General features: G+C 31.8%; 1 protein-coding gene across 2 annotated transcripts in view; it reads left to right on the top strand.

The window, feature by feature from the left end:
• ASB7 (ankyrin repeat and SOCS box containing 7) overlaps positions 1 to 20,390 on the top strand; it is a 37,414-nt gene that overhangs the window by 13,099 nt on the left and 3,925 nt on the right. For both annotated transcript variants that reach the window (XM_051980991.1, XM_051980992.1), the window contains one exon: positions 9,160 to 9,765. In XM_051980991.1, coding sequence (XP_051836951.1) covers positions 9,160 to 9,765 — 606 coding nt within the window. The remainder of the gene's footprint in view (positions 1 to 9,159; positions 9,766 to 20,390) is intronic.

Genomic DNA, 20,390 nt, shown 5'->3' with positions numbered 1-20,390 from the left:
GGTATTTTGATTGTAAATCCAGGTCTCTTTTTGCTGTGTCATGTACGTCTTTTTTTTTTTTCTTCAGTATTCCAGATGCATTTTAACAATAACCCACTTTTTTTTTAAAGAGTATATTTTATAATGTCATAGCCATAGTTTGATTTTGATATTTGCAGTTATTTTTAAAAATTTGAAGGCTTTACTGTTTTTCCCCTCTGAGGCATTTGGGGTTAAATGATTTGCCCAGGGTCACATAGCTAGGAAGTGTTGTGTCGAAGGTCGGATTTGAACTTGGGTCCTCCTGACTTCAGGGCTGGTTCTCTATCCACTGAGCCACCTAGCTGCCCCTAGACCTTATTGTTGATGTGATTGTGATCATTAATGAAATAAAAGTTATTAAGTTATTAGTGCTAATTCTGGGAGTGGAGACCTTTAAAAAAGCCTCAAAAGATATCATTTAATTCAGTCACCTGATTTTAGAGATGAGAAAATCTGAAGCATAGAAAATATATGAAACTAGTTTATCTGGACTCCTTATTGTCTCATTCTTAAAATCTCTCTGGATTTTGGTATGAAGGTTAAGGGTCAAGAATGGTAGACTCATTAATCTTTCAACAAAACAAGAATTTGTATATAGTCAGTACGATTTTTGCATGTGTATTTTTATTGTCTTTCTATTTCCTCTATCTCTTGCTTACAACTCACTTTTCTTTTACTAAAACCATAATGGCCTATTGGTTCCTATTTTGATTTTGTCATTATTATTATTAATATTTCTTCTCATTTTCTCTCCTTCCCTCTTCTTCTCCTTCTCCTCTTTTGCATACATGCATATGAAATTAATTTTATAGAATATAAACTTATGTGTCCTTTCTGTATTATTCATGGTCTTTTCATACTAATTATTACTAATATTTGATTTAATAATTCCTTCATCATATTTTCCTATAACTTGTCCTCTTTGTAGTTCATAGAGTTGTTTTATTTCCTTTAGAATATGTTCTTATGATTGGCAATGCTAAATTCTCTTATGTCTTAGAATCTGGCATCTTAAGGTCCTATATAAAAATTCCCTATACATTTTACCTTCTGAGATAATGCTCCTATGCCCTACTGATTTATCTCTTCTGCTATCTACTAAACCAGATGTGATTATACTCAAGAAATACATATGCCTTAGACATATATTCTAGGTAGAAACTATGCTTCCCCAGTCTATTCTTTACTGTTACTTGTTTTGTACTATAAATATGCCCTTTTCTTCCTGTTAACAGTCTTCTCCCAGATAAAGTATTTTGTCAGTGCTGAAATTAGTGTTATTATGGTACTGTTTGATCACCATCACTGGAATCCAGAACTATTTGGTAATAGCTTCCTAGATACATGGAAAAGTAGCTAGATCTGAGCTTGGAAAGAGATTGGACACAAACTCTTCTTCAGCACTGTTCTGGATCTAGAGCAAATTGATTTAAGAGCAGTTAGAATAGACAAACAATTTCAGGTACTCAGAGACCTTCTCTGTGTTCCCCTTACAAGAAAAGGACTCGTCTCTTCTTTAAAGTGATTGTAAACCAATGCCAATCTGTTTGTATAAACAACCTCTTAGTGAGTTTTAAGAAAGTATCTGAATTTAAAACTTCTAGGAGCTACATATTATTTAAGAGTTTCTGGCTCTGCAAATGAATATTTGCCACTACTTCTTAGTTGATTGTTGGGCTAAAATGAATAAAAATGAAAGTAAAATGAATGAGCAAGATTTTAAGTATACAGAAGAATACTATCTCAGCAAGATTCTTTCATTTTCCTAATATATAAATAAGACAGCTAATTAAGCTTCTCTAAAATGTAAAATTCTTATTGCCACATGTTAATTGCTTCCCCGTTTTTTTACTTATTTAGCTAAATTCATTTTATGTAGTAGCATTGAGATTTGTAAATAAGATGAGATGAGAAGCACTGTTATGTAATTTAAAGAATACTGAACTGAGATCAGTAGTTCTGGATTCTATTCTCATTTCAACAAAAATTAACCATCAGTTATTTATGAAGTACTGGGCTAGATGCTGGAGATATGATGATCAAATGGAAATGGCCTTCAAGAAATTATATTCATCTTGACTGATAGGGAATATAATATTTACACAGGTAAACACAAGGTCATTTGAAAAGGGCTAGAATGTTAATAATCAGAAAGAGCAGGATAGGCTTCCTCTGAGAGGTAAAATGCCTGCAGTGAGCCTTGAAGCATGCTTAGGATTATAGGAGACAGGTGAAGTAAGAGTATTCCAGGTACATGAGACAACAGCATGTACAAAGGCATGACAGGTGAGAGATGGAATGCCAAGTTCAGGAAATGGCAAGCAGTCTAGTTTGGCAAGAACATAAAATTCATGAAGGGAAGTAATAGGAATAAGTCTGGGAAAGATAAGCTGGAGCCAAATTGTTAAGGGTTTTAACTGCCAAGCAAAGGTGTATATATTTTATCCTTGAGACAGTAAAAAGCCATTGAAATATTTTGAGCAAGGGATGTTGCAGCAAGACCTGGACTTTGGAAAGATTATTTTAATTTAGATCTCAATTTGTTACTGTGAGAGAAGGAAGCAGAGGGGAGAGATACTATGTGGATAAAGTCAACAAGATTTTTGATAGCAAGTAATGTGATATATAGTGAGTGAGAAAGAAAGAAGATTTGAGGATAATTTCCTTATATATCTGAATGACTTGAAAAATAGATCCCTCACTCATTAAATATTTATTAAGTGTCTACTATGTGCCAGGTATTGTGCTAAGAATGGTGGTAGCCTCAGTAACAGAGAAGTTTGGGAAAAGGATTTAGGTAGTTTTGAACTTTTGGTTTGGTAAGTTTTTTTGTGAATGGTAGAAGTAGGGTAGGTGCATGAAATTTCTTTTTGCTTTTTGCTATTTTGTAAGACAATGGAGATACATATCATTAATGTTAAATTTATGATGCTTATGAAATTCAGCTATAAAGAAGTTAGTGGTAAGAGATTGGAAATAGATTTTGGGAATAACCTGCACAAAGCTGATAACTGACCACATGGGAATTGATACAATCATCAAAAGAGAATGAAGAGGAGAGGGGCCAAATCCACCTTTAGGGACAGCCACAATTAAGGGAGTGCAACCCTAATGATGACCCAGCAAAGTATACTGAGAAAGAACAGTCAGTAGGAAACTAGATAGGACAGATAAAAGCTAAGAAAAAAATAAATGTCAAAAAAGGAGTATTATATCAACATCATCAAAATTTATGGAGAAGACAAAAAGTATAAGAGTTGAAAAAAAAAGATCCTTAGATTTAACAAGTAACAAGTAGATAAAAGACTTTGGGCAAATCATTTAATCCTTTTTGGCCTCAATTTCCTTATCTTTAAATTTAAGGTATTAAACTAAATCACTTCTATAGTTGTTTCTAGTGCTAAAGCTCTGTGGGTTTTATTCTAAAATGGTTGCTAATACTCAAACCCATATTGAAACATAAGATTTTTAGCAAAATAATTTATATTAACCTTACTTAATATTGCTATCACTGAATAGCAACGAACATAAAATAATTTAAATATAGTAAAAATTACATCACTCTTTTGGATCACTGCTTTTTTGTGGCATAAGGACTTGTATAATAGCTGAACTATGCCATATAGAGTTATTCAGGACAGACAGATCATAGCAGAGAACCCTGACAAAAAAGTGAATTATGGATAGACAACAAACATCCCAAAGAAAAAGAAGAGCACGAAAGCAAAATGGCTCTCTGATGAGACTTTACAAATAATTGAGGAAAAATGGAAAGGGAAAGATAGATTCAACTGAATGCACAATTCCAGAAAACGGCAAGGAGAGTTCAGAAAGTTTTCTTAAAGTAACAATGCAAAGAAATGGAAGGAAACAGTAGAACGAGAAAGAGAAAAGATTTCTTCAAGAAAATTAGAGATGTCAGGGGAATGTTTTGTGCAAAAATGTGCATGATTAAAAACAAAATGGTAGAGAATAACAGAAGTAAAAGAGATTAAGAAGAGGTGGCAAGAATATTTAAAAGAATTATACAAGAAAGATCTTAATCATCAATAGCCTACATGATATAGTTATTAATTTTGAGGCAAACATACTAGAGAATGAAATCAAGGAACCTTGGGAAGCATTGCTGTCAATATGGAGGTGATGAAACTTCACTTGTACTATTTAAAATCCTAAAAAGTTGATGCTGTTAAAGTGATGCACTCAGTATGTCTGCAAATTGGGAAAACACAAAAGTGGCTATCAGATTTTAAAAGATCAATTTATATCCCAGTTCTGAAGAAGAATATCAAAGAATATTCAAATTTCTGAACAGTGCATGCTTTTCTCCTTTGTCAGCAAGGTTATGTTTAAGATTCTGCAAGCTAGGCTTCAATAATATGTGGACCAAGAATTACCAGAAATGCATGCTGTTTTTCAAAGAGGCAGAGGAACTAGAGACCAAATTGCCACCATTTACTGGATTATGGAAAAGGCAAGGGAGTTAAAAAACCAAAACATCTACCACTTCTTCATTGACTACACTAAAATCTTTGATTGTAAATCACAACAAAACTGGCTAGCCCTCAAAGACATGGAAGTGCTAGATCTCTTGTCTTTGAAGAGCCTAAATGAAGGCCAAGAAGCAACAATTTAAGATTTAGGATTTTTAAAGATTGTTTAAGATTAGGAAAGGAAAGCAAGATTGTATATTGTCATGTTTATTTAACTTGTATACAGAGTGCCTTCTGTGAAATAGAAGGCTGAATGAATTAAAAGTTGGATGTAAGATTGTTAGGAGAAATATCAACTTCAAATATATAGATGATACCATTTCAATGGCATAAAACAAAGAATAATGTAGAAGCCTCTTGAGGGTGAAGGAGAAGAGTACTGAAGTTGATTCGAAGCTTAACATTAAAAAAAAAAAAAAAAACTAAGGTCATGCCAACCGCTCATCATCCTGGCAAATAGAGAGAGAAAAAAATGGCAGCATTGTCAGATTTTTTTATTCTTGGACCTGAAGATCACTGCAGATGGTGACTGCAGCCATAAAATTAAAAGGTGCTTGCTCTTGAATAGAAAAGTGTAGCAACTGTGATGGCATACTATAAAGCAGAAACATCACTTTGTCAACAAAGGCCCAGATAATCAAAGCTCTGGTTTTTCCAATTGTAATGTATGCTGTGAGAGTTGGACTACAAGGAAAGATGAGAGCTGAAAAATCAATCATTTTAAACTGTGGTTTTGGAAAAGATTTTTGAGAATTCTTTGATATCAAGGAAATAAAATTTCTTGATACTTAAGTTAATTCAGACTATTTTTTGGAAGGACAGATTCTGAAACTGAAGCTTAAATATTTTGGCCACATAATGAGAAATCAGGATTCATTGGAAAAGACCCTGATGTTGGGAAAGATTGAGGCACAAAGAGAAGAGGATGGCAGAGGAATGAGCTGGATAATGTCATGGAAACAAGGAGCATGAACTTGGAAAGATTACAGGAGATAGTGAAGGATAGAAAGACCTAGCATACTGTGATCAATGGGGTCATGAAGAGTTAGACAAGATTGAATGACCAAACAACAGCAAATTGCAGGAACCCATTAGATATTTTGAGAGATTAACATTTCGGGGGTGTAACTTGAGCTAATAGTGATTTTCAGAAGTAGAAATGTATATAATTTTTATATTGTCTGTGTAGAATGGGGAAGGGATGAAAATTTAGTACAACTATTAAAGTTGGCGGGGGCGGGGGGAATGTACTAAGCAAATCATATAATAGATTTAGGAAATATATCAGTCCTCATTTGGTTAATTCATCAGAGTTAGAGTTTTCCTGGGGAAACCTTTAAATTGCAGATAAAAGAAGTGAAGAACAAAAGTAAAAACTCCTTATAGCTCTCCGCACAGATATGCTCTTCCCCCCCAACATACACACATCCATAGGTACATACACTATAGGAATTGTAAACAAAACTAAGCCTTCCTAGAGGATTTATTGAGTCTTTTCCCCTAGATTTCTTTCATGTTGAAGGAACTCTTATGTTGTAGTAGATTTAGACAAAACAGTATATTACATTTTTTTCTTTTATTTCCCTTTTTTTCTTTTCCTTCACTTTTTTTTGCTTATATTGTTTTTAAGTCTTTGAGTACTATTGATACTAGCAGACATTAATCTTACTGCTGACATTCAAGTTTTAAGAAATGTGCTGATATCTTCACTTATAAATATCTATAAGTAAAGTAAACTCATATTTTTGCCTTGAGTATATAAACATAGATATATAATCTGTAGACCTCTGTGACCTATTTTTTGGTTATAAATACTGTCACCACCGAGTTTCTTTACTAACCACTTAGACATAGCACTGTAACTTACTGATTAGTTTGAATTACCATTATGTATTGTAATGTTGAGGGAAGGCAAAAATTCAAAGTATATCATTTAGTATGCATGACAAATTTTGAAGTAGTTATGAACAGGTTAAAAAAAAGTTTACATATCCTATGTAAAAACGTAGAGAAGGGCTTGTAATAGTCTGTTAGTTTCAGTCATGTTAGTTAAACACAACCATCAAATTGTATACCTTCTATTTTTAAAAAACCCAACATTTCTTAGGAAGCCATTCTTTTTTTATATTATGAGCTTGACATAATGGGACAAGTCCTGGGATAGAAATAAAGGAGATTTGGCATCAGTTATAGCCTTAATAGTGAATCTAGCTTTGCTGTATGTTCTTGGCCTACTCACAGTTTGTGTTTACTTTTTTTCCATCTATAAAATAAGGAAACTAGACTAGATGTTGTTGATTCTTTGATTATTATTTGATTGACTATGGATTAATTCTTGATTCTTTGATATGTTTAAAATCTAGAATTTGACCTAAGTTAGTTCAGCAGCAAGCTGTTAGCAACTTTTAGGGAAAAAAAAAGAAAGACCCAAGATGGGGAGGAAGGTAACAAACCACACAAGGAAAAAGTTTTAAGTTGGAGAATCTTTACTCTAACTTTATTAATAAATAGGATAAATCAAGTAGAAGCAAGGGCTACTAAAGGATACTTTACTATCAAGCTAAAATTCATCCGTATTAACAAATGGAGAAGAGGGAAAAGTTCAACAATTTCATTAATAGGATTACATAGGGCCTGTCCGGATACAGGTTAGAAATGGACAGTTTCTTGACAGGATCCTTTCTTTTCAGAGGAATAGAAGGAGATATTTTTTGGAGTTTACAACTTGTTGCTTATCTGTTTTAGAGGAAATAATAGCATTTCTTCACTGCTATACTTATTTACATCAAACATACAGATTTAACTGAGTATAAGTATTTCCTCTGGGTAAAATAAGCCAAAAAAAATTTTTTTTGAACATTGGTAGCTCAGCTCATGATTATTTGCTCCAGGAGGTGGCAGTAGAATACTTTTTAAAAAATTTCTGGCTAACTTCATTTTTTTAAGTCACATAGTTTCTCAGTTTTGTCACTTTCCTCTAAGGAAAACCATGATATTTTCACTATCACTCTGTATGAAAATAAAACCACATGCTTTGGTTCTGGTCTTTGTATGTTTTACCTTCTCCTGATGACTTAGTCTGATGCTTCTTCATGGCATGGAGATAATCCTGGCTTCTCAAAAGTTATGCTACTGCAGTACAGGTCTTCAAAACTAGAAAGGCTTTGAATACAAGCCTGATGACAAACTATATATTTGTTGTCAGAAGACTAGACTGGCTAAGTTCAGAGAGACTATTCACCAGAAGGTTGACCACCACATGATTAAGTTTTTTGGCTTCCACAGCTCATGAACAATTTACTTGTGCATCCTGTGCCAGTGAAGGGAATACTCACACCAATGAACTCAATGTATGTTTTTATAAATCTGTCTTGAAATCTTTGTGTTTTTATAGTTTTCATTAATAGCTATGTATTTGATTGAAAATTTTTGCTTTTCCCAAATAGTAACAATTTCTTATTTATCATTACCTGCTTTATTCATTTACTGAATCCATCATTCATATTATCTTTTATTTTAACCATTTATTGAGCCATACATAATTATTTAATTCCACAATTCTGAAGGTTGATGATTTTTGGAAAGGTTATGCTTTTTTCAACCCCTGTGTGTCCATGAAACAAGGAAAACTAAAAATTCTTTTACATGAATAAAACAGCATTTTAATAAGTCATTTGAACTGACAAATTTAACTTTTTGCATTTAAATGCTAGCCTGATAAGAAATATGAGTTCAGCAAAGTGACTTACTTAGTCTAGTGATAGCAGAAACTTTTGCCCTTGCTTGGCCAGCTGGTTGGGCAGTTTTGGTGAAATCAGAGCCACAAACAGCTGCTGATCCAGTTTTTTGACCTAAGGAAAATTTCTAGAGCAGGTGAGGAAAGTGTTAGTCTATGGCAATAAGTGAAGAGTGCACAAGATCATAAATCATCATAGTTTTATTAAATTAGTCAACATAGGAATAGTTTTGTATGGTTTTAAAAAATGAGAATATTTACGTTACTGGGGTTTCTTCTAATTTTTCACACAATGTGCTGCTTACATTCTTGTAAATTCCAAAGTTCTTGTAAAATAATAATTCAAAACAGACTTTTCATCTTATGAAAACATGCTTTATCAAGATCACTTAAAGAACATATATCTTACATGCTTTGGAAATCCTACAGACCACAGAGAAACTTTTACCTAATACACCCTAAAATAACACAATCTGCCAGACCACAGCACATCCGCAATTTAGAATAGCAGATGTTGCTACACATGCTTCTTTTTAAGACTAAGAAGCAACACAAGAGAAAATAAAAGTTTAAAAGTGGTGGGGAAAAACATGATAGAAATGAAGGTTTTTCAATAGCCAGAAGAGAGATGTAAGCAATTGATTTCAAATAACCAGAAGAAAAAGATGTGGCTGTCAGGGAGCTATATGTTTTGTGGATGCCTTTTTAAACACTTCTGTGATCTGCCATCCTCATTCCATTAAGTCAGGCTTGCTAACTTTCCATTAAAATCGATTTTAATGTCTTTAATGAAAATATTATTATATATTCATTTAAAAATTTGGTTTAAATTTTTGTTCTAAAATGTATGTTAGGGTAGTTTCTTCCCCCAATGTTTTCTAACATTTTTTGTTTTGATTTTGACTTTAGCTGATCCCACAGTTAAGGACTTAATTGGAGGCTTCACTGCTCTTCATTATGCAGCTATGCATGGTCGAGCCCGGATTGCACGCTTGATGTTAGAATCTGAATACAGAAGTGACATTATCAATGCAAAAAGCAATGATGGTTGGACTCCCCTTCATGTAGCTGCTCACTATGGTAGGGACTCATTTGTCAGACTCCTGCTAGAGTTCAAGGCTGAGGTCGATCCACTGAGTGATAAAGGTACAACACCGCTTCAGCTAGCCATTATCCGGGAGAGGTCAAGCTGTGTGAAAATCCTTCTGGATCACAATGCCAATATCGACATTCAGAATGGTTTCCTGTTACGATATGCTGTGATCAAAAGCAATCACTCATATTGCCGAATGTTCCTTCAGAGAGGGGCAGACACAAACTTGGGTCGTTTAGAAGATGGACAAACACCATTACACTTGTCTGCCCTTAGGGATGATGTGCTTTGTGCCCGAATGTTATATAATTATGGAGCGGACACTAACACAAGGAACTATGAAGGACAGACCCCATTGGCTGTTTCAATAAGTATTTCTGGAAATAGTCGACCCTGTTTGGATTTCTTACAAGAAGTAACAAGTATGTAATATATTTTATTATAATTGTCATTGATATTGTTGCAGTGGTTGTTTTTACTTTTGCATGTTTCTTTTGAAGAATTTGAAGCATTTATAAACTTCATATAGTATCAGGCATCAGTTATTTACAACAGCACTGACTGGTAAGTAATGCTTTATTCATTCAAAATAAAAAGGAAGTTACCCTCACATCACATCAAACATCCTATGACAAATTAAAAAGGAACAGAAGCTACTTCTGGTATTGGAAATAGCTATAGTTAAATAATATAAAAGAGAAGAGAAGGATGAAGGAGAATCAAGAAAATTATAAAAGGTTCATATTAGAACAATAGAAAACAGTTTCTATTGACTATAAGGTTTATCTTTTCAAGCTCCACAGATTTGACCTTGAGATTAGGATAAACACAAGTTTTATTGTCTTTTTTCTAGATACAGAGTAATATTGCCATTTGTGATGTGTAACTAGGATAGCTTTTAAGCTTGTTTGTAGTGTTATGTATATTGTGAATTTATATTTAAAAGAACTTATATTTAAAAGGCTATAAGTCCATATTTACTTACTTTATGAATATGTGCAAATGAGCAATTACCGATTTTAAAAAATTTGTTTTCATTATTTTGTTACTGTAATGTACTATTCACACTATTCTTTTTGTTTGTTTGTTTTTTAGTTTCTTGAAGAATATTATGCTTACTTTTTATGGCGGTGGAAAAAATAAAGTCAGGCCTAAGTAATAGCAAATCAATTCTTTGGTTTATTGAAACATTTGATTAGTGCAGTGAAAAAAATCATATGAAATTGAATTTTTGAATCAACAGTATTATGGATCACATTTTAACCTTATGCACTGTCAAACTAAATCCCACTTTATTTCTTGCTGTTGCTCTTTCTTTTATCTTATTTAATATTTTTAATGTATAAATATTTTCAGTTTTCATAGTTTCTTCAGTTTTATGGTTGCTTCTTTTTCAGCAAAAATTAGACGTTTTCTTCCTAAGTAAATTCACTTGTACTCCTTAATCATTTAGAGCTATCTTTGTCAGAAAAGATAGCATATCTGACTTAGAAATAAGACATAAAATCAAATTCAGAATTTTAATCTTGTTTCTACTACTGATTTCAGGCAAGTGATACCCCTCTTGGCTTTCTTCTTTTTCTATTAAAAAAAGACCCATGCTTTGCCAATCACCTTTGAATGTTTTATGATATTAGCAAAGAATTAATACTTATGATGCTTAGTTATATGCTTACTTTTCTATAGGAAGATTCGTGTGATTTATAAATGTTTTATATATTATATCATAGTCTTGTTTTCCCTAATAAGAATGTTGGCTTTGGTGTTTATCCATCCACTTTGTCTCATCTAGCCCCTTTCTTACTAATTGAGCTTTCAGCTCACATTCATACAGCATTTTAAAATTTACAAATAATCTTCCTCATAGCAGTTTTGTGAATTAGATAGTATATTATCCCCATTTTGCAGAGGAAGATACCCAAGCATAGAAAAGTTGTGATTTGCCCTAAGTCATGCAGCTATTAAGTAGCAAAACCAGTATTTAATGTTTTGCCTAGGTAGCTTAGATATGTTACCATTTGTGCCTTGAGTTTTAATAGTAAACTTTAATGTGACCCCCTCTCCTCCCTTACCCCTTTTCTATAACTATTAAATGTTGTGTTTGGTCATTATTATATAAATGTAATATTACCTTTATTTAAAATATTAGAGTTTCAGATGTTTCAGTCTCACTTGTTAAAGTTATTGTCATTACATATCAATAACATTAAATAAAATTAGTTTAGCTATGTATAGGAAAGGATTTCATGACCTGCTTCATTGTCACTATTTGGATAAAATAATTTGAGTTCAACTAGAATTTGAGGAGAATTGCAATACTATGCTTGCAGTGATATTGCTTCTTCTTTGTCACTATCTAATCCTGACCATTTCATCTCTTAGTGTTATAATTTTTAAAAAAAGGTATTGAATGAAATTTCAAACGCTGTATCTCTCAGCAATTTTTCCTATCAGTCTTTAATTTATAACACTGATAAGGACTTTGGTATCATCACAGATAAAACTAAACCTGAATGTGAGGCTTAGAATTATGTCATACTGTATCTCCTGTAGAGTTTTTATTTTATTCTTTTTTTGGACTGTTTTTTTTTAAATATTTGATTTTTTTTCCCTTCATATGTCACATTTTCTTCAGACTCAATTGAATTAATCTTTGCAAACCAAATCCAGGAAGACACACTGCCATTTATTAATATTTTCCAACCATGAGAGATAGGAAAGTGAATTGATTCTGACCATGTGCATCCAGAAACTTTGGCTCCAAATGGCTTGGAGCAAAGATTCTCAGGGGTGTGTGTGTGTGTGTGTGTGTGTTGGACCCATTTAGCAATCTGGAGCCTAATCATCATTTGTCAGAATGTTGTTGTGTTTGAAATTCATAATTGGAGAAAATTTCAATTAGAGATTAAATAAAATATTCTTTTTCCCTCTTAAGTTCATGGGTCCTATAAGATCTATCCATGGGGCCCTTGAGAGTCTTTGGACCTTCTTAAGGATTCTTGGTCTCAAAGATAAATTTTGGTTAGAAGAAGTGAAAACTTATTTAAACATTTTTTAAAAAATTTTCAGCAAACAGGTTTGTTCTATTGCTACAAGCATCAGTTACACTAATGCTCTAGAAGAATATGTCAGAGAGGAGGAAATCATATTTATTCATCAAAATGATGAATAAGGTTTTGGGGTGGAATCTGTAATCCCAAGACATATTACTTTACAAATAGTAGATTTCAGTAAATGTCTGTTTAGTTAATAAATGAATGAGGAAAATAGGCATCTCAATATAATTTTCAAAAGTGATTTCTGACCCCTTGTATAAGTTCACAATTAAAATTCCATTTATCTTAAGCTTCAGTACTCTTAAGATAATTTATTGCTAAAAATAAATGGAATGTCTCTGTCTGATCTGGGTATTAGTTTAGATATGTTCTTCACTCAGTGGTTATATGAAAACCTAGCTGTTCTTCATTAGACTTCTCACTTAGTGTAGAAAATCAAAGTGAAGGGAAGTGCTCACTCCTAAGAAGTTCAAGCAGTAGTAAGAACTAGGAATTGGAAGAGAACTGCAACTTTTAACACTTTTGATTATCTAGTTAGATTCTATGAGCTTCCCAACATATTAGGAAAGCCAAATTGTCTCTGTGACTATTATGTAAAAATTTAAAATTTATTGGATCGTCAGGTCTTCAAATATAACAAGGTATGAATTTTGATTGGATATATCATTTGATCCTAAAGAGGGAAGAAAACAGAGTTGCCCTAAGATTCTTAAAAACCTTGGGACTTCTTAAAATTCATTTTTTTAATTAAGTTTTTATTCATAGCTTTTAGTTTTTTTAATCACCAAGTTTTCTCTAACAGCCCTTCCCCTTGCAGAGAGCCATCCTATATAATAAATATTTTTAAAGATAAGACATAACAGGGAAAAAATTGGCAAAATTGATCAATATATCAAAAAAGTCTGAAAGTGTGTGCAGCATACCACTCTTAGATCTCCTACCTTGACAAAAGAGTAAATTATAGTTATTTTCCCATAACTCTTCTTTAGAGTTATGCTTGCTTTTTGTTATTTTGGAAATGTTCACTTTTGACTTTTTTGTGGTTCTCTTTATATTGTTGTCATTGTGAGTATTGTTTTCTTGGCTCTGTTTATCAGTTCATCAAGATCTTTCCATGCTTTTCTATATTCATCATATTTGTCATTTTTGATGGTACAATAATATTCCATTACCTTCATGAATCATAATTTATTTAGCTTTTCTAAAGTTAGTGACCTTGCTATCTCAAAAAGTGCTACTGTAAAGATTTTGTTGTATGTGGGAACTTTCTTCTTACCTGGGACTTAGTTTTCAATAAATTAGTTTCAATTTCCTCAACTGTAAAATAAGAGTCTTGGACAAAGATTTCTTCTTGCTTTACAATTCTATGACTATTCCTTTAATGATTTAATGTCTATTAATCTCTACTTGAAGAAGCATTGTGGTATAATGGGATAGAGAGCCAGCCTATATGATGCATAACTGGCTTTTTAACCTGGGGAAAATCTTTTAACATCTTACTCTACTGTAGGCAGTTTTCTAAGATTTTAAGTTGCAGAGGAAATGTTGAGCTCTGCATTGGTAGATGAAGTTTCCTCACCTGGTAGTTACTATTACAGTGAAGTCACAGATCTATTTTCTGTCCCTATGAATCTCTTGATAGAGGAAAAGTATAATTATAGCATGTTAAAGTATTAAAAAAAAAGGTTATAATGAATTTTCAGTTCTTCAACATTGTCTTTGAGATGAGCTTTGTTTTGATGTAGCAACAATAAGTCCTTAGCAAAGCACTCTCCTGATTTCATTTTATAAACACAAAAAATATAGGAGTGACCATATAGGCAAAATCATAGTCCATCAGTTTATTTATGGTAACCCCCAGAGATTTTCAAGAGAAGTCTACATAGATATCCTTTAAATATCTCATCTTTTCTCTGTAGCTTTTTGTGCCTCTGTCATTCATAAATTTGACCAAAGGCAAGTGTAATGAATTGGAAAGGATACTGAACTCTGACTTCAGACCAGATTTCCAGTTTTTACCTTTATACTGCCTTGGTGTGTGAATTTAGGCAATTTACCTCAGTAGACCTCAGTTTTCTCATTTGTAAAATGAGGAGGTAAGAGTAGATGTTATCTTTCATTTCAAAGATTCTATGACTCCATTTCTATTTCCTGCCTTTACTGATTTCTGGGGTACTAAGCCTGCAAATTTATGGCCTGCTATGTAAGATAGCATTTCCTTTTATTTTTACTTATATCTTTCAAGCTTTAAAGTATGTCCCTTTGACAGGCATTTATTAAGAGGCTACTATGTGCCAGATCTAGTATTTCACTTTCTCTCTTATTTTTTTTCCTGCTGTTTTCATTATTCTATCATTTAATGTACTGAAAATAGTTTTCTGTTGATTATCTGAACACTATGTACAGCCAATCTATAATTAATATTCTTCAATTGGGCATTTTGTGCTGATTAGTTGCCTTATTCAACTTAATGAAACTTAATTGTTGTAGTATTTTCCTATGATTTTCTGTAATTTATGAAACATAAATAGCATTCCATCCTGCTTATATTTTTTCTTATGTATAAATGATTGAGGCTCATATTTTTCCTAAAAGAAAAATTAGTGGTAGAAGAGAAATTAACACTTATTTCATAGAACTTTTTAAAATCCCAGAAACACTCAGTGGGTTACAAATCTCAGGATATTTTCTTTGCAGAATTTTCTGGTAGGGACTAATATCTATCTAGTTTGTTCTGAAAAGCACAAAATATAGTATTGTTCACAGGTGCTTAAAAATACTATTTCACAATGATAGCAGTGACTCTAAACTTCTAATTTTGTTTAATTACAGCTATATCTTCTTTTAAATTGAAGAAGCATAACCGTTTCAAGCTTCCCTTTTACCAAACATAAAGTGACAATAAAAAATCACAACTCCTGTTTTTAAACTTAAGATAGTGAAACTTAAATCTGTGGTGTGTATTGTCAAATACAGTAAAATGCCAGGTATGTGAAATAAAAGACTGCACAAAAACTCCATTATACCAAGTACTGTTAAATATGTTAACTCATGCATTCTTTTAAGTACTCTTCTTTGATAAATCAACTAAAAGAACCAAAGGGAATTATCAAAACACATTACATGATAACTAAAAATTATTCAAGACAGAACCCTTATTATGTTTTTCAGCATTGAGTCTTAAAAACACTTTTAGAAGGAATAAAATATAAAATCATACATCTAATTGCAGAAGATTTTGGAATATTTTAAATTGAAAAATGTTTTCCCCTTAAATTTTTGTATCATTTTGTGTGATTTTTTATATTTACTCAGACTTCATTTTCAGTGTATCATATTATTGAAATTTTTTTTCTTTCAATGCAACTTAAAAATATGAGACTAACAGTTTACCTAAGGAAAATGTGATTTATAGGCAAAGGTCTCATAGCCAACACTAATTATGGATTAATTAAATTAAAGCTAGGCTTTGATTTTTAGATAATCGGTGTTTTTTTATTTGTTTTCTTGTTTTTGTTTTTCACTGCATTCCCTTGTGAGTAAAAAAGAGCAATAAAAACTATTTTTATGCATAGTTATGATTTTGTTTAATTTGTTTTATACTATGTTAATAATGTTTTACTGTTTTATGTTAATGAAATTATAGTCTTTTAAAATAGCAGAATGAGAAGGGAATTCCAAGGCACAGGCAAGGGAGAAAATATGTGTTTGTGGTGGGTTTTTAAAATGATAAAAGATAAAACAAGGAGGTACAGGAAGGCTATTCCAGATGTGCTGTCGTGAAGGTCCTAGTATTAACAATAGTGAGATTGTAAAAAAGGTTCAACCCTTTCATATTTATATTATAAAAACTATCATAACCTTTCTTGGTTCATTTTTTAAAATGTTATAAATCACAGATGTTTTGCCCTTTTCTATATTTTTGAGATTGTTTCTTATCTAAATTAAAAACTTTGACCAATTATAAATATTGTGATTTGGATCTCAAAAGTGGGTAGACTTGAATTTCTAATTTCAGAAATTAGGATAATAGTTAAAGGTTTGTAATGACCCTTTAAGTGTTGATTTACTTCTATTTTATACCCACCCATTATGATAGTTTTCTTACGAAATCAAAATGCTAACAATCTTTTGAATTGTTACAGAATATATTTAAATTATTCAGTATGATTACCTTATAGTTTTTGTGTATATCCAGTAATTGATGTGAACCTTAAATTACACTGTTTGCAATCATTCTTCATGCTTATTTTTGCCTTTAAAGTCTTATAGGCACTTACAAACTAGCATAAGAATGAAATTCTAGGATAGCAAATAAACATTTTACCTAGTTATATTTGTGCTTTCCCCTTTCCTTATTTTCTTTTACTCTTTTTACTTCTTCAATCTCTCCTATCCCTAACCCTACTCTCTTTGTAGTTTGGTTTAGCTCTAGAGTCAAACATTTGTAAATAATGATGCTGTAATAAGAGCTAACATAAAATCATTTTAACATCTGTAAAGCTTTTTATATATATTATCTCAGTTTTTACTCACTACAGTCCTGGATCAAAATTTGATTTTGTGTGTGTGTGTGTGTATGTGTGTGTGTGTGTATTATGTATATAATAAGTTCAATTTGCAAACATTTATTAACTACCTACTATGTGTTTATTAAACAGGCTTTGTTAACTTTGATATTGCTATACAGTGTTTCCAGAAATGCCTGGGATTTTCTCAGTATATTTCAATATATTATGTGAATTATCTTTTTATCTCTTTAAATAATATTACATTCAAATGCAGAAGTTTCTGAAGTGTAAGTGCTGGTATAGCATTTTTAAGTCTTCATTTATTCAGACATGTGCTGATTGAACTATTGCCAGTTTTCCTCCCAATAATTTTCTTTTATGTTTTTACTCACATCCTTCCTAATTTTATTTAGTAATATAACAAAACTGTGTAGTTTCTCCTAACAGGTTCAAGAATATTTCTAAGAATGTTCTTACTCTTCAGTAATTCTAATGTTACGCTATTAATAAGCTTTGTGACATTAGAGAAATCCTTTCATTTCTGAACCTCAGTTTCTTCATCTTGAGAAGAGACGAGAATCAACCCATTCTGCCCCCATAGAGTTCTTAGAAGATTAGAAGAAAGATGTGAAAATGTTTTAAAAGTTTTGTTACAAATTTGTAATAATTTGTCTTAGAGTAGAGCTGTCAATTTTATTTTTTTTGGGGGGGGGGGAGGGAGAGGGAGGGTTCCACTCTATGAAATCAGAAAAATTCTTGAGTGTAGATTAAAATGTAACTGGACAGAGTTTAATAAAATAAAAATACAATACAACATAAATAATGTTAATTCGTGCTTTTCTAAGTCAATTTGCTCACCCAAATAAGCCATTTCTATTTGAGTTTGACACCATTGTCTTAAATTATTGGAAGTTAATGTAGTATATGATTTCCTTTGTACACTAATAACTGTAACAACAATGAGAAAAGTGTTTTTTTTTTTTTTTTAACAGAGCAGTTATTTTGTTTATACATTTTCTGGTGTTTTGATTAAATGAGAGAGGTTAGACTATATTTTCAAGGTATCTTCGAGCTCTAAATCTGGTCCTATGAGGCTCATAATCTTGTGAATATAAGTGTTTCTTTTGTTTTAGAGTGCTGTGAGGAAATCAATTAAACAATATTGGATAAAAAGGGAAAATTATTTTGCCAAGTGAATTCAACTCGGTGGCATTCAGTTTTCATTCCTACATGCCCATGACTTTATGTGACTTCCGATACATCATGTAAACTGTTTGTTTCCTTATCTCTATTTTAAAAAATTGAACGAAGGAGATATGAAATGCCCTAATTTAAAGGACTTTTAAATCTCAGAGATCTAAAAATAAATTCAACATTTTATTGTTAAATACTTATATACGAAATGAACAGAGATTATACATTCCAGGGAGGAAACACTTATTTTTACCTAGTAAGGAGTTTGATCTATTTTGATTAAAGTATCTTTGGTGATTAAAGAGGCACAAATTACACGTAAGAGTTGTCTGAATACCTAGGGTAATTTCATTTCTTCAGCTTTGGTCTATCCTTTAATTTAAAGGAAGTTTAAGAAAAATTTTTTATACAAATGGCAAAGAAAAAAAAAAAACAATCAAAAACAGCCCAGTGCTTCATTAATATTCAAAATTGTTAAAAAATGTTTTAAGTATTAACATAAGAAAGGACTTAATTCAGTTTTTAAGGGCAAAGAGACCAAGAACAAACTAAATTATTTTGCCATTGAGACTTAGTCCTAGAAGGTACATATTCATAGAGAGGGTTAAGAAAGATGTTTATAGAACACACGGCAGTAATATATCATGTTTTTGACTGGCTCACCTTTTCTTCTTTGAATATATTATTGTAGTGGTTTCTGTAAACTAATCTTGAATATAATCTTCAATCATTTACCTTATGAGGTGATTCATATTGTGAGAGGAAATATCATAGTTTAGGTTCTAAAATTGCATTTTTTAAAAATGGGAGTATTTAATCCCCCCTTTTGTGGATTAATTTCTACTCTATTACTGTTTACAATTTATTTCAGGTATTGCAGATAATCTGTATATAGCAGTAAACCTTGAATTGAAGATTTTAAGAATCCTTTTAGCTGGATAAGGAAAAAATTATGTAAGCATTTATTGAAAATGACAGTGATAGATTATTCTCCTAATAAATGTGATATATAATGATAATTGGAGATAAACATATGGAGTTTATATAGTTCCTGTGACCACACAACTGGTTTCACTACTGAGGATTGCAGTGAGAGAGGGAAGGAGTATACTACACTACAAGACCAAGTATTGAGGCTATATAAATTATCCCTGTTAAGGAGAGATAATAGTAATAAACAGGGCTTTATCCCTTTCCAACACAGACACAACCTTAGATTTGCACTGAGGGTAGATCTAGAACCCAGACAACAAAGGGTTCTGCATCATTGAGGATGAGAAGCGTAAAATTCCAAATGTTGGCAAGTATGAAAAGAGGGAAAAGGTCCTATAATTCTTCTATCTTCCTAGCTAACTTAGCCTTGCTTGTATAGCCATTCATATATAAGCCAAACATGCACATGTTGAGATCTACCTTAACCAGTTTTTACAATAAAAATATATACACTATTGCTGACAAATTTACCTCTTATTAATCTCTATTTCAAACCTTTGCCATGACTTGTCATTGTAAGTGCATGTCAATATATGTTGTGTACATATGCACAAACTCAGGCCCACATACAAACACATATAGACACATGCTTATTATATCACATCATTATGTTGACACATTTTTATTAAGAATAATAGCAACAGAGTGGCAAATCCTTTTCAGGAATAGGTAACCCATTATCCTGATAGAATTATAAAGATCAATTTTTACATAAATTAGTTAAAAAGCAAAGGCCTTTCTCTGAGGAGATTGTTCATTCCCCAAATCTGCATTTTAGATTAATGTTGTAAGCAAATGCAGTTTCATCCAAACTAGCATAATTTTTAAAATCATTAAAAATTTATCAGAACATAAGATGACTTTAAATAATAAAGTGTCCAAGTTCAGGAAGTGTCTCCAAGGAAAAATCTCCAAGGAAGATTTTTACTTTGTCAATATATAGGTTATATTACTTTACAATAAATAAAACTTCTGCATTCCACTTAAGTTGCTCAAAATGAAAACACTTTAAGCTTTTATTAGGTGCTAGGGCACTAAGCTAAATGCTGAGGATACAGATGTAAAAGTTTCTTCTCTTAAGATTACATTCTACTGGGGGAACTAAGCATATATTAGGAAATATTAGCTAAGGAAGGATGTTTTGGTCTGGAAGTTAAAGGGATGGTGAGTAGAGTTATAGGATCCTGAATTTACTCACGTTTCCAGAAACAGTGTTAATAGTGCTTTGATTATCATTATCTAAACCTAAATTTAAAAGCATAGGTGATGGGAGGAAAGTTGTTCTTAGTTGTA

Source organism: Antechinus flavipes, chromosome 2 (assembly GCF_016432865.1).
Source record: "Antechinus flavipes isolate AdamAnt ecotype Samford, QLD, Australia chromosome 2, AdamAnt_v2, whole genome shotgun sequence".
Lineage (NCBI taxonomy): Eukaryota > Metazoa > Chordata > Mammalia > Dasyuromorphia > Dasyuridae > Antechinus > Antechinus flavipes.
Note: the sequence above shows the minus strand (reverse complement) of the source record. Positions and strands in the feature narration are given on the sequence as shown.